Source organism: Meles meles, chromosome 21 (assembly GCF_922984935.1).
Source record: "Meles meles chromosome 21, mMelMel3.1 paternal haplotype, whole genome shotgun sequence".
In the NCBI taxonomy this organism is placed as follows: domain Eukaryota; kingdom Metazoa; phylum Chordata; class Mammalia; order Carnivora; family Mustelidae; genus Meles; species Meles meles.
This window is the reverse complement of record NC_060086.1, coordinates 34,326,218-34,339,381: the sequence shown is the minus strand read 5'-3', so window position 1 is coordinate 34,339,381 and position 13,164 is coordinate 34,326,218. Positions and strand designations below refer to the sequence as shown.

The window sequence follows — 13,164 nt, the reverse complement described above, 5'->3', positions numbered from 1 at the left end:
GTTCCCAGTCAGACCACCAGGTAAACCAGTGTCTAAATTCCATGTTGGCATCGTGAGGGGCTGTGGTTAGCTGTTCCCACCATCCCCCCCACCAGAGACCCAGGAAATCCTGAGTCAGGAGAGATGGGGGTAGCTTCTTGGCTGATGCACCCCAGAAGCGGATTCTCTGTGAGTCTCACCTGTCCCTCCCTATCCTTGTATCTGTAACACCTGAGCTATTTGTCCAGGAGGACCCGGGAATCATGGCTTCTTTGTTCCTCCCGGAACAGACTCGGCCTTTCCTGTCCCTGCATACTGCTGTGTGAGTCCCCAGGCTGCAGGCTGCATGGGGACCTGCCTTGTCTGCAGGGAGGAGGAACGGAGGGCATCCATGCTGCTCACCACTTTTTTATGTTCCCAGCTGAGGGCGAAGCAAACAGGCTCAGTCCCAGAGGTCTGTCCTCCAGGATCGCCTGCAGCTTCAGGGGTGTGACAAGGGATGTTTGTGGCCAGTGGCAATAGAAAGTTGATTTTTCTTACAAAATACCCCCTGCCCCATACTGTTTTCATTCCATGCTGTGGAGTAAAATGAGCTTTCTGGATGAGGACTGTAAACCCCAGATGACAAGTGGTACTGGTCCAGATAGATAGCATGAAAAGACAAAATGTTAGAATTGCTCTAAGTTTGGGTATCGGTGATCAGCATGCAGGTGCTATCGAGCTTGGCCTGATTTGCTAGATACATTCCTGAGTTTGGAAAGGTGACAGATTCTGTTCCAGCCAGCCTCCCCAGAACCCACCGAGACACGTCAATGTCTCCTAGCTCGCTGATGCCCGTAATGCCGTGTAATGAGAAGAAAAGCTCCTAATTCAGAAGGGTTTAATGCCTCCCAGCCACGCAGATCCATTGTCCAAAATGTTCCCTAAAAATCAGCACCCCTGAGGGTTAACTTATCCATGAAGAAGAAAATGCTTTCTGAGAATGGATCGTTTTAGAAGAAGCTTTTTTGTTCTTAGCATTGTAAAGTGATGTCTGTCCTTAAAACTCTCACCTCTTTTACTTGAGTCCTCCTGGTCACCCTTTCCCTTCAGCTCTGTGGGGTCAGCCCAGTCAGAACCTACCCTTTTCCCTCATGTGATTCCCTGGGTTCAAGTTCATGTCCAGTCTGAAATGAGGTTGAGCTAAAGGCGGCGGCGTGATGCACGTAACAGTGCGGCAGGTGTCTTCAGAGCCCAGGAGCCCCTCCCCCAGTCTGCTTACCTGCTTCTCACGTCATGTGCAAACAACCTTCCCCAGACCGGGTGCGGGCAGGTAGGCTCAGAGAAGAGAGGCCAGGAGCTGCCCCACAGCCATGCGGGAGAAGGTGCTAGAGTCCTGGCCATGTCCACAGGGCTCTGCAAGGAAGTGCCAAGGGGAGAGTGATGTCTGCTTGTTGACGTGCCTTCCGAGCCTCCCCCTTGTCCTTTTCCATCCTGCCTGAGTAAGAGAAGAGCGTTGGAAGGCAAAGTCTCTATTTTCTGGCTTTCTGTGCTGCAAGTACATTTTTGTGGCGGGGGCGGGTTGGAAAGAGTATCTTGTTTACTTTACACAGTAATACGAGAGATACTTAGTGTATAATAGATGTCTGTTTATGGTTACACGAGTCAGGCAAACAGGCACTTTCATCGGAGACAGCACAGGAAAGTTCAGATACATCCCACACATCCGTCTGCCCTGTCTCTCCTGAGCTCTGCCAGGGTCATCCTTCCGACCTGCTTCCTTTCTCACCTCACTGATACGGGGACATCCTAAGTCACAGTGGTACCCACACTGGGCATGTGCAGCTCCCACGAAGCCCAGGAGCTGTTTGCTGTACCATTAAAAATTTATCAGAAACCCTCTTTTGGTGAGATAATAGGTTTTTATTTAAATGTTTAATTGGCAGGACATTATTTCAAAGCTCTGGCGATGCAAAGGAATGCTTAATAAAAAGCTTCCTTTCCAGTGTGTGCACCCGCTGTGGAGGCCTCCACTCCCACCCCCTGGTGCCCGCATGGTGCCCCTTTTCTAGGTGTCTTCAAGGTCACTGCTAATGCTTCTCTATGTAAAAACGAACACAACTTGATAGTCTTAACTCTCCGCTTTGGCGCCCCAGGTAGCGTGTTAGACTTGCCGTCTGCGCCCTGCTTAGGCTCTCACTTGATCTGTCCTGGAGAGCTCATTACAGCACACAGAAAGCTGTTTTGTTCTTCAGATCACATTTAAAATTTTTTTCTAAAGCAATTGATTCAAAAGATACACTTTTTTAATCTTAATGGAAGTACAGCAAATGAAAATTCAGCCTCTTTCTCCGCATTCCCACTCCTACTGCATTAGCAATGATGGCCTCTGTTGGTTTTCTTATGTCTTTCTCCAGAACTATTATTATGCTTGTACCCTCATGGGTGTGCATGTGTAATTCCCCCCCCCCTTTTTTTAATCTGGCCATCTCATACAGACATGTTATAATTTCCTGAATCATTTCTCTATAGCTGGACCTTTAGATTGTTCGAAAAAAATTTTTTTCAACGTGACTGAGCAATGGAAAGAGGAATGGTCTTTGCAAATCCTGGCCCGTGTCTTGGATGATTTTGTGTAGATAGATCCTGGGAGTGAGCTGTCTGGGCCAGAGGATGTTGATGTAGGGACTGTGGATGCAGCCTCATGGCTTCCCTAGGAGATGAAACCGCCTCTCTTGCCAGCCGTCCACAGGAAAAATGACGCTCACCCTCACAGCAGAACCACACTCAGCCCCAGCCCAGTTTTTTTTTAAACTGTGTCTTTTTTTTTTTTTTAACTGAGCTTTTCTCAGGTTGGCGGTAGGCAGGTTTTTTCCTTCCTGGGTTTGGAGGAATCGCTCAGTAGCGGCTTGCTAGCAAACGCTGCTCTTGAAGCCCATTGTAACTGCTTAGCTCCACACACGAGGGGCTCAGGTGGGGTGCTTCTCGCTCCAGGCTGCCGTATGTGGGGTAAGAGATACCCCTTGGGCTGATGGGACAGATTTTAACAGAAGGCCCTGCTTTTCTCAGTAACTGCCAGGTGATTTGTACAGTGCGCAGTTCCTGAGAACATCCCACCTGCCAGGCTCTGTTGTGCATAATCTGTAGGCGGCATGTTTTGTGTTCAGAATGATCCTATGAGGTCTTGGACTGCCCTGCCTGTTTTACACGTGAGGACAGCGTGGCACAGAGCGGGCAGGTGTTGTCTCCTGGCCACAGGGCTGGAAACAGCTGGAGCGAGGGTTGACCCTGAGCTGTGTGCCCCCTGAGCACAGCCTCCATGACCATGGCCTTCTCCTGCCTCAGAAGGGGGTTACCTTGTGTGTCTCCAGCCCCCTGGGAAGGGTTCAGGTTTTACCACCTTCTACCTTGTAGCTGGTTTTCCCTGCCTTTGCTGAGGGTTTGGAGCAGAAGACCCTCTGAAGTTGGACAGACCTGAACTCAGATCGGCTTCCTGCCGGTGTGGCCTTGGGCAAGGTCTCAGCCTCCCTGAGCCTGTTTCCTCATCTGTGAAGTGCTGTTTGTGTGTTGGGGGGGCGGGGCCCTGCCCCTCCCTGAAATTGTTAGGGAAATGGACTAACGTGGCAGGTCACACGGAAGCTCTGACAGGTGCGGAACGAAGTGCATGCTCTTGCCCTCGTGAGCCCCCAGCCTCCCTGTGGTCCTCTGGGTTCCCGTCGGCATCCCGTTGATGAGAAGCTCCGTCCCTGGGCGTGTCGGTAGTGTCACCATTTCTGGAGCAGCCACTAGTGCTGAGCCTTTGGCGATCTGCCTGACGTCGTGCCTGCCATCCGGCCAGACGGTGCCGCGTCTTTCACCCAATCCTGCTCCCGTGGGGCCCGTCTGAGTCAGCAGCCACAGCTGTGTGCTGCCTTAAATTGCTCCTGCATCACGGGCGGCAAGGGGAGAGCTGTCTGGAGCCGACGTTGGCCTTTCGTGTTGACGTCCTAGGTGTGTCTGTGTGCGCGATGTTCATCACGGTGACAGTGGATGTTTTTTCCACTGCTCATTTGATCTCTCGCATCTCAGATCCTAATCAGGCCTTTAGAGCTCCAGAATTACATGATTCTGCAGGACTACTAATCTCAATTAGTAGTTAGCTCCAGAATTACATGATTCTGCAGGACTACTAATCTCAATAGGATTAGTGGTCCTCTCTCCGTGAAGAGAATGGGGATCGCTCACGGTGCCATGTTTTTGTTACCAGAACACCGTCCCTAACCGTCCCTCCACAAAATCACTGGTGCTTTCCCAGTGACTGCATTTTCACCTCCTTCTGAACAGGAGATGTTCAGGGAGCACTGAGAGGCAGAGTTCTTCCATGATGGTGCAAAACTGTGGTAACCAAGATGCGTTTTTCTCTCTCCCTTACCCCTCTCCTGATGGCAGGTTCCCGGAGATTTGAGTCAAACGTCCGAAGACCAGAGTTTGTCAGATTTTGAAATGTAAGTCCACAGCATCTGCTCACCGGGGCCTTTAGAGACTCTGTTGTTTGGCTTGTGTCCCAGAAGACCACAGGGGGATACTAGAATCACTGTTGCAGGGTGCACGGGCTGATTTGATATCTTAGAGGTGAGAAGTTGTTCGCCTGCAGCCCGAGTCTGGTCTTCGGATGTGTCTTACTTCTGTTGCTGGGTATTGGAAAACAATTAATTTTGGGGGCCAACATTTAGGATTTGGAAGTTATCATATAACATGTACATTTCACTTAAAAAAAAAAAAAAAAGTCTCTGCTCCTTAGCAGGCCACAGTGGGAGCTGAGTCGTGGCTGTGTCCCTCACACAGGGACACACTGTGCTGGGGAATTGGAGTTTACAACCCTTGAATTACTGGAAACAGCAGTGGTTCGGGGCATGGGTCTAATCTGTTACTGGACGTGATTCTGTCTGGTGTGTTTGACGGTAAACTCCTGAAGTACTCCGTCGGTCTTCAGATGAGGCTGCTTTGGGTTTGGACAGGTAGTCCCCTTGGATTGCTAAAGGCAGCGGAGTGGGTCCCAGGTTAGGGCCCAACAGAGCCTCCCTCTGCTCTCGCTCAGTTGTCCCGAGCAGAAGGTGGCCCAGCCAGAGAGAAGGTGTCATCGGGGCTAACTCTGCCTTTGGAGGGCTAGGGCCGGGCCTCAGAGCATTGACCAGAGCCAGGCTGACCTTCCCTGCCGTTCCGGCTACAGGTCTCACATCAGCATGACCTTGGGCAAACCGCTAGACCTTGCTGGGCCCAAGTTGCTCGTTCATACAGTGAAGGTCATGCTACCAACCTCACAGGCCAGTGGTGGCAGTGACAGGGAAGCGATGAAAAACGCTGAGGGTTCAGGAGGCTGCTCGGTCCTTGGGCGGCTGTCAGGCTGGTGTAGGGTGAGGGGGTTGACGTGAGGTGAAGCCATGAAGGATGGAAGTCAGGGGTGAGCTTGCCTCCCATGGGCCTGTGGTGGGGGGTACAGTGTGAAGAGGATTATGGGATGGCAACCCGGTGGGGGGCCGGGGTCGGGACAAGCTGGGCAGAGAGGTGAGAGCTGTAGAGAAGGGTTTCAGAGACCGTTGTGAGGCAGAAGGCTCACCACTACAGCCAACTCCATCCGACTTCCTGTGGGGAGGGGTCATGTCAGGTCCCTGATGGAAGACATAAGCGAGCCACAGCCCCTGCCCTCGAGCAGCCACTGTCTGGTCCGGCTCCATCATCTCTCTCCCAGAGATATGCAGCCACCTCCCGTGGCTCTCCACTAAAGCCAGAGGGAAGCGCCATTTTCCTCTCTCAAGATGGAGGCCAAAGTCCCTTACATAGTTTGCACAGAGGCCACCGTGACTCCTCTGACTCATCTAGTCTTTCCTGCTCAGGATCATTCCTCCCAGACCAGGTCCTCTGTGCCAGGCATTGTTCTCACCCACTGAGTCCCTTTGACAGCCCCACGACGTGGGTGTTGTCCTCCGGATGACACATGGAAGCCAGGATTCCACCCGATGCAGACTTGATCTGGGCGGTGCCCTTCACACACGTCAGCCCCCCTGCCCAAAGCACCTGTCCAGCCTCAGCCTCTGTGATGCCTAGGACCGAAGCGACACCTCAGCCCCACCCCCCCCACCAGCGCCTGTCACTGTCCTGGGATCCAGGATTCCTTGGTGGCACTAACAACAACGATAACTAAATGATGTCTCTTAACAGTTAGAGACATGTATGTACCTAACAATGGAGCCCCAAAACTCAGAATGTGAGAGTTGACAGAAACGAAGGGAGAAACAGCTGGAAACTTCCATACCCCACTTTCCGTGTTGAGTAGAACACCTGGAGAGAAGACCGGCAAGCAAACAGAGGACTCGGACGACCTGTGAGCCAGCTCACTCCGACAAGCACATGGAGATCCCTCAGCAGAGGACACGTTCTTCTTCAGTGTCCTGGAACGTTCTCCAGCCTAGACCATACAGTAGGACACAACACAAGTGTCCGTAAACTTAAAAAGATGGCAGTTACACAAAGTGTCTTCCTGGACCGTAGTGGAATAATCGTTGAGGGAGTGGTCTCTCTCCCTCTCCCTGAGGGTGGGGGACTGTGTCTGTCTGCTTCCTTGTTCCGTCTCCAGGATCTAGAGTAGTGACTGGCGCGTCGTAGGTGTTCAGTAAGTGCTTGCTTTGTGCACGAAGAAACAAATGAAAGAATGAACAGATGAATTAATGTCTAGGAGAGAGACGGTCATGTAAATCATTCCTTTAAGATTTTATTTATTTGAGAGAGAGAGCGAGTGTGAGCAGGGACAGAGGGAGAAGCAGACTCCTCTGCCGAGCAGAGAGCCCGATGCAGGACTCGATCCCAGGACTCTAAGATCATGACCTGAGCCGAAGGCAGAGGCTTAACCCACTGAGCCACCCAGGCGCCCGTCTTTTTTTTTTTTTTTTTTTAAGATTATTTATTTTAGAGAGGGAGAGAGAACACAAGTAGGTGAAGCAGAGAGAATTGGAAGCAAACTCTGCACTGAGTGTCAAGCCTGAGGCAGGGCTTGATCCCACAACCCTAAGATCATGATTTGAGCTGAAACCAAGAGTCAGACCTTTAACCCACTGTGCCACGCCAGTGCCCCCGTCGTGGAAACGATGCTCAGAAAGGGAGAGATGCCTAAAGCAGCCTATAGGGTGTCCCGCCCTTGCCAGTCAGGAAGGTTAACGAAAAGCAGATTGTTGGGCACGTGTTTGCACTGCACCCACCCCCTTGACAGAAATGTGAGGGGAGCACTTAGTCCCTGGTACAATCTGGGGGACCTTTCCAGGAGGAAAGCCATTACAGGTACAGGCCAACTTGATGGCTCAGAATTGCAATTTTTACTTGGAGCTTTGAGGAAGTGATGAATTATTTTGTCCCCCGAAGGAGGTCAGCACCTCGTCTCAGAGCTTAGAAGGAAATGCTGCTTCGGGGGAGAACCATTTCTGGATGAAACTAAACTGCTCCCCACTGTAGAGATGGGGAGGCCCCTGAGTCATGGAATCTTCCACCGTCTCAAATTGTCTTCTAAGCACAGGAGGCTGGCACGTGGCTCTGAGCTGCTCTTGAGAGAGGAGGAGAGTTCAGGAAAAAGCATTTAGCCCTGGAATGACTCTAAGTAGAGGCCAGGAATGGAACCTCCCAGCCCTTCCAGAATTGCGCAGTACCGTTTTGATGACCGCCAGGGCTGATTTTCAGGCATTAGCCACAGTCAGCGCATCTGTCCTCGAGCCTTGGATTCCGCTGGTGGAAGATGAGCGGTGGTGGGCATGGGGACCCAGAGACTCACAACTGGGTGAAAGTCATCTCATAAGACAAAACTCGCAGAACTGACAGAACCAAAGTGAGCCTTGAAGACCCCTTAAGTATCCTGTGGGGACTAACGGCGTTCCTGTAGGTAAAAGCGTGGAGTCCTGCATTGTAGGTTCTCAGCAAATGATTTGCACTTGAATTTAAGTCTTGGCTTCCTGGAGCCACACACAGTGTTCCTGGAAAGTTGCTAGAGGGGTGTTTGTGCCTGCCCTCTGGGTTTCCCCTTCCCCACCCCGAATAGCTGTTGCTTGCCTAGCCGTGGACGTCCGCCTCCTGAACCTTTCTGCAGAGTCTGATCTTAAAAATGGGTGCCAGGGTCTAGAGCGAGCACAGGCAGGAGAGGGTGCAACTCCTCTGGGTGGTCATCAGCGCGAGTGACCTCCATAGCTGCCTGGGGGCTTCCGATTATCAGCCCCTTTTTCAGATGAGATGGGTTTAGGTAAATTCTGAGTCACAGTGACTCAGTTGTAAGAACGGAAGGGCAGACTGGAAGATTGGAAGTTCAGACTGTGAATGTAAAGAACACACACGCACACACACACAAGTCCCCACAGAACAAGGCTGGGGGCTGGCTGCGCCCGCTCACACTGGTCCCACGGACTCCTGAGCGCACTGGCCACTGTCATCAGTAGCTTGTGGGTAATGCCTCTTAGAGAAGATGGTTTCCTCTCACTTTCTTGGTAAATTAAAATGACAACTTTGGATCTTTCCTTTGGGCAGATCAACGCGGGCACTGATCAACGTGTGGATCCCGTCGGTGTTTCTCCGGGGCAAAGCGGCGAACGCCTTCCACGTGTATCAGGTGAGTCCCCGGTTTTCCGGTGGGTGTCCCCGCTCGGGCGGGAGGACAGCTGTTTGCGGCGCTGCGGTGCGACTGCCTGTCGGTGGCGGAGCGCTGTACTCAGGCGGCATTACGGCCAACCTCCTCCCTGTGGAAGTGGTCCTTCTCTCGTCCATACCGGAGGAACCGGGTGCGGCTTCTTCGGGCCGGTCAGGCCTCTTGGTGTGACCTCTGCAGATCTGAGCTCGGACTGCTGGACCCGAGATGGGGTCTGTCGGCTTGTGTTCAACCACGGGGTCCAGGTATCGGTGCGGCCTCTGGCGTGCTAGGACCTGTGGCCAGACATTTGCCACTTGGATCCCCTGCTCAGGTGTCCTCTTGGAGCCGGTGCTCTCTGTAGCTTGGTGGATGGCACTCTGCCTCTCGGGGAGGTTTCAGCATCTCTCCAAGAAAAAAGAACAGTGAACTTAAGAGGAGCCCCGGTTTCCATTTTGTAACCTTAAGTGAATCTCTGTTTCTGCGTCTGTAGGCCAGAGACAGTTCTGCCACTTGCCTTGCAAAGCTCTTGTCAGGTTGAGGGACGTCTGGCACCTTGTGTGACCTCCGTGTTCTCGTCCTGATGCTTCTCGGTTCCCAAATGCTCGGCCTGTGTGGTCTTTGGGGGCAGGCCTGTTGGCAGGCGTGTGATTTATAGGCGCAGGCATCAGCCTGACGCATCTCAGCACCTCACGGACCGATGCGCTGGGGTAGGACAAGGCAGCTCGCGCCAGAGTGATCTTAGTTTACGTGTTGGTCTGGGCAACGGCAGTTAGCAAGTAGCAGGTTCGTGAGTGTTGGAGCATCTGAGTGTTCGTGATGCTCTCAGCTTGGGCTTGAAAAGAGAATTAGACATGACGGACTTCTGTGTGTCCCCTTTGTTGTCTTTCTTCTCGAATGCCAAACCAAACAAAACCCTCTTCCCTGAGTTCTCACTTGAGTTCTGCTTTGTGGTCCTCAGAAAGCTGGGAGGCGTTGCCTGGAGGCTGGAAGGGGTGAAGCGACAGCTTTGTTTCAGAGCAGAATTAAAATGTGATCTCACTTGGAGGTGTCCTTGACCTTTCATGTCTGACTCTCCCCACCCCCACCCTGCCCCCAGCCCAGGATGGAGTCTGGCAGGTTGTAGCATCTAGAAGTCAGTTATGAAATGAGACGGACACAGCCCATGTCCTGTTGCCTGGGAGATGGTTGCCGCAGTGGTCACAGTGGCATCTGTGCCTCTCTGCCCCTGTCCTTCATAGCTTCAGAGCTTTCCTGGGTGCAGTACAGGAGTCCCCCGCATCAGCCAGAGCCACTCGGTCTCACACGGCGGGCTCTCCAAAGTCTTCCCGATGACCTCTGGAATGCCGCCATTCCTCCTCTTCGCTAACAGTGCTTCTGGGCGGTCCCTTAAGAGCAAAACCCGAGCTTGTGTTTGGAAACATTGGAGAAAACTTTTTTTTGGTTTGTGGTGTTTTTTGTTTTTAAAGATTTTATTTATTTATTTGATAGATCACAAGCAGGCAGAGAGGCAGGCAGAGTGGGGGGGAAGCAGACTCCCCGCAAAACAGAGAGCCCGATGTGGGGCTCGATCCCAGGACCCTGAGATCATGACCCAAGCTGAAAGCAGAGGCTTTAACCCACTGAGCCACCCAGGCGCCCCTGCAGTGTTTTTATCATAAGCGATATTGGATAGAAGGTGACTCATTTAAAATGAGGGTACCATTGGACATTATTTTTCTTAGTTTAAAAAAGTGCATTCTGTATATCTCCCCTAAAGATTTGAGATAATTTCCAGAGAAATTCCTGTAAAAGAATGATAAAATAGAAGTAAAAAGTGGAATAACAGGGTTCAGGAAAATGCGAACGAGGAGAACTTGAATTAAGGAAACTGAAAATCGCACATATCTGTCACGAGCCCCGTAGGATTATTCTCATAGGTTGGTGAATTTCCTGTGGGCTTCCTGGAAGTCTGGGTGAAAACGGAAAGGTGGCTCTTCTGGATAGTACCATGGCTGATGAGAAGAAAATAAGTCAGCTCCTCAAAGGGAGCCCCGAGAGAAACTTGTGCAATACTGAAGGATGCAGGAGACAGTCCCCCATTACATCCCTGTGACAAATCGCTGTCACACTTCATCAGATCCCCCTCACAGGGGCCAAGGGCATAACCTACAAAAGGAAGCAGTTCATTTGATGAGCCAAGAGGAAAGGCTCCGCACGTGTGGTTCCCTTGGTAGATCTGGGCTTTCCAGTACAATAGCTACTGACTACGTGTAGCCATTTAAACTTACATGAACTAAAATATAATAACATGAAAAAGGCAGTTCCTCAAGTTCGCTGGTCACATTCGAGTGCTCAACAGCCACACGCGGCTCAAGGCCACTGTGTGGGGCAGCACAGACACAGGATATTTCTGTCACTGCAGAAAGTTCTCTGGGGCGCTGGGGGGCTAGAACAGTGTCTCCAGCCCGAGCGTGGGGAGGCAGGCGACGTCAGTGTGTGCTTGGTCAGGCTTTAGAAAGACAGAGGCTGGACATGAGCTACCAAATCCTGCAGGGAGGAAGTCACTTCCTTTTCAGCTCCTCCCTGGCTTGGAGTTTCCGGGGCAGAGGGGTGGGAAGGGTGGTGGGAGGAGACCCCGGGCGTGGCCCCCATGCCACCCTGGCTCTTCAGTCTTGCTGTTGAGCAGAGACCGGAAGTTCCCCAGAGGAGAGCTTCGGCAGGAGCAGACTTGAGCCTGATCGTACAGGTTGTTTTGTTTTTACTGTGTTTATTTATACATTTGCCTTCTAGTTATGGCACAGAATCCTGGTTTCCACCCACCATGGTGATGCATGTTCCTTTTAAAATAAAGTTAAGAAGAAACAAAGCGAGTCTGGTTTAAAAAAAAAAAAAAAAACAAAAAAAACCAGAGCAACACTATGTAGATGATTATGCAAGCAGCAAGGGTTCGATGCAGCGCTATGTGACCAGTCGTGTTCGGGAAATGTGAAGCGGAGAGAACGGACAGTGTCCGGTAGCTTACTGATGGGGACAGTCCCCCGGGAAGCCACAGCGGCCGCTGCCTCTGGCTGGTCTTGTGCGTTCCGTGCAGGAGCTCGCTGAGCCCTCACACCCGCCCCATGAACTAACACGTCTTATCACCATCTTACCCATGAGACAGGGAGGCACGGAGAAGCATCTCCCTCAGTAACATGTTTTTCGCCCAAGTAGTATTTTCTCCAAAAAGGTCCCAGTTGGCAGAGGTTCTGAGAATGAGGGTGGAGCTCTTCAAAAATCCAAGAGGTGAGGGGGACAGATTAGCATCATGCTGGAGAGCCTGCTGTGAGGTTTGGAGAAGGCGCTCAGGGTGCCAGTGAGCTAAGCTAGCTCCCCGCTGCGGGAGGTGCCAGGTCTTGCACTGTGTATGGTGGAAAGGGGTCAGGAGTTGTGTTTTGCGCCAGGGTTTCTGGGGAGAGGTGCCGTCCTCGGACAGGGTTGAATGCAAGATCTTAAAAAACGGTTTGTGCCTTCGAGTGCTGTGCTTTCCGCACTTGGCCCCCACGTCCGAGATGAGGGTCAGGCACGTTCGGGCATTTGGAGGAAATGGCAGCATTTGAACAATTCTCAGAACACCAGTAAAATCCGTGTCCAGAACTTTCATCCATGAATATTTCTGACGCTTCCGGCCCCTGCTAACGCTTGGCTGCCAGCGGACACTAGCCAGGGACAAAACGACTGAACGGCAGCAAATAAAATCGCAGAAACCGATTACTAATTGGTCTTGCTAGGTTTTTGTCTTTCTTGCTGTGTTAACACAGCGTTGTGCTTCTGAGCTCCATTTTCTGTCACTTCTGTGTGGTAGTTACGTTTATTGTTAATCAGTTCCCGGTTTATACCTTTGCGATTATTTGATCTTATTCCCCAAATGGCCTGACCTCCAAACAAAATTGAGGTCCACTGTCTTTAATATTCTGCTGTTGTGTTTATAAAGGGAGGTTCGGCCTTAAAAAAAAAAAAAAAAGAAGAAGAACCCGCCTGTTTTTCTCCTAAGCAAATACTACAGCCACTAAACTGGTATGAAATAATCCACCAGTACCCTTCCTTTCTGAACCCTCAAGTCTTCGCCTTTGAAAAAAACAGTGATCTGTAAGTACAGCCAAAACCCGTCCTCTATGTGGAGTTAATTTCAGCCTTTGAACTTAACCACCGGCAGCACTAGCTACTGGACGATATATTCCGTCCGCACAGCCCAGCTAATTAGGTCTCCTTTGTTGCTTTGTTTCAGCAAAGCTCTTCCCTTCTTGAATACGTCCCCTTTCCTGGAGACCACAGGGTGTCCCTTGGCTCAGAGGAATGGCAGTGCCCGGGGAACTCCCATCCAAAAGGAAACCGTGTCCCCCGGGCAGCCATTTGGAAGGTTTCTTCCAGCGGAGCGTAGTTTTTACATGTGACGCGGGGAATCATTGTTTCTCCTGTTAATTATAGATCACAGGGCCTGGGAGGGCTGCGTGAGGCCGCAGGTGGTGGGGAGGAGGGCGCCATGGTGGCTCTCGAGGCGCCGGGCTTCCCAGCCATTCCTTTTCATCCTCTTCCCTCAGAGGCTTCGCCCG

At 51.6% G+C, this 13,164-nt stretch overlaps 1 protein-coding gene across 3 annotated transcripts in view; it reads left to right on the top strand.

Annotated features, from left to right (window-relative positions):
- Nucleotides 1-13,164, top strand: part of SNX29 (sorting nexin 29) — a 476,823-nt gene that overhangs the window by 336,995 nt on the left and 126,664 nt on the right. For all 3 annotated transcript variants that reach the window (XM_045993249.1, XM_045993250.1, XM_045993251.1), the window contains exons 17-18: nucleotides 4,387-4,442; nucleotides 8,497-8,578. In XM_045993249.1, coding sequence (XP_045849205.1) covers nucleotides 4,387-4,442; nucleotides 8,497-8,578 — 138 coding nt within the window. The remainder of the gene's footprint in view (nucleotides 1-4,386; nucleotides 4,443-8,496; nucleotides 8,579-13,164) is intronic.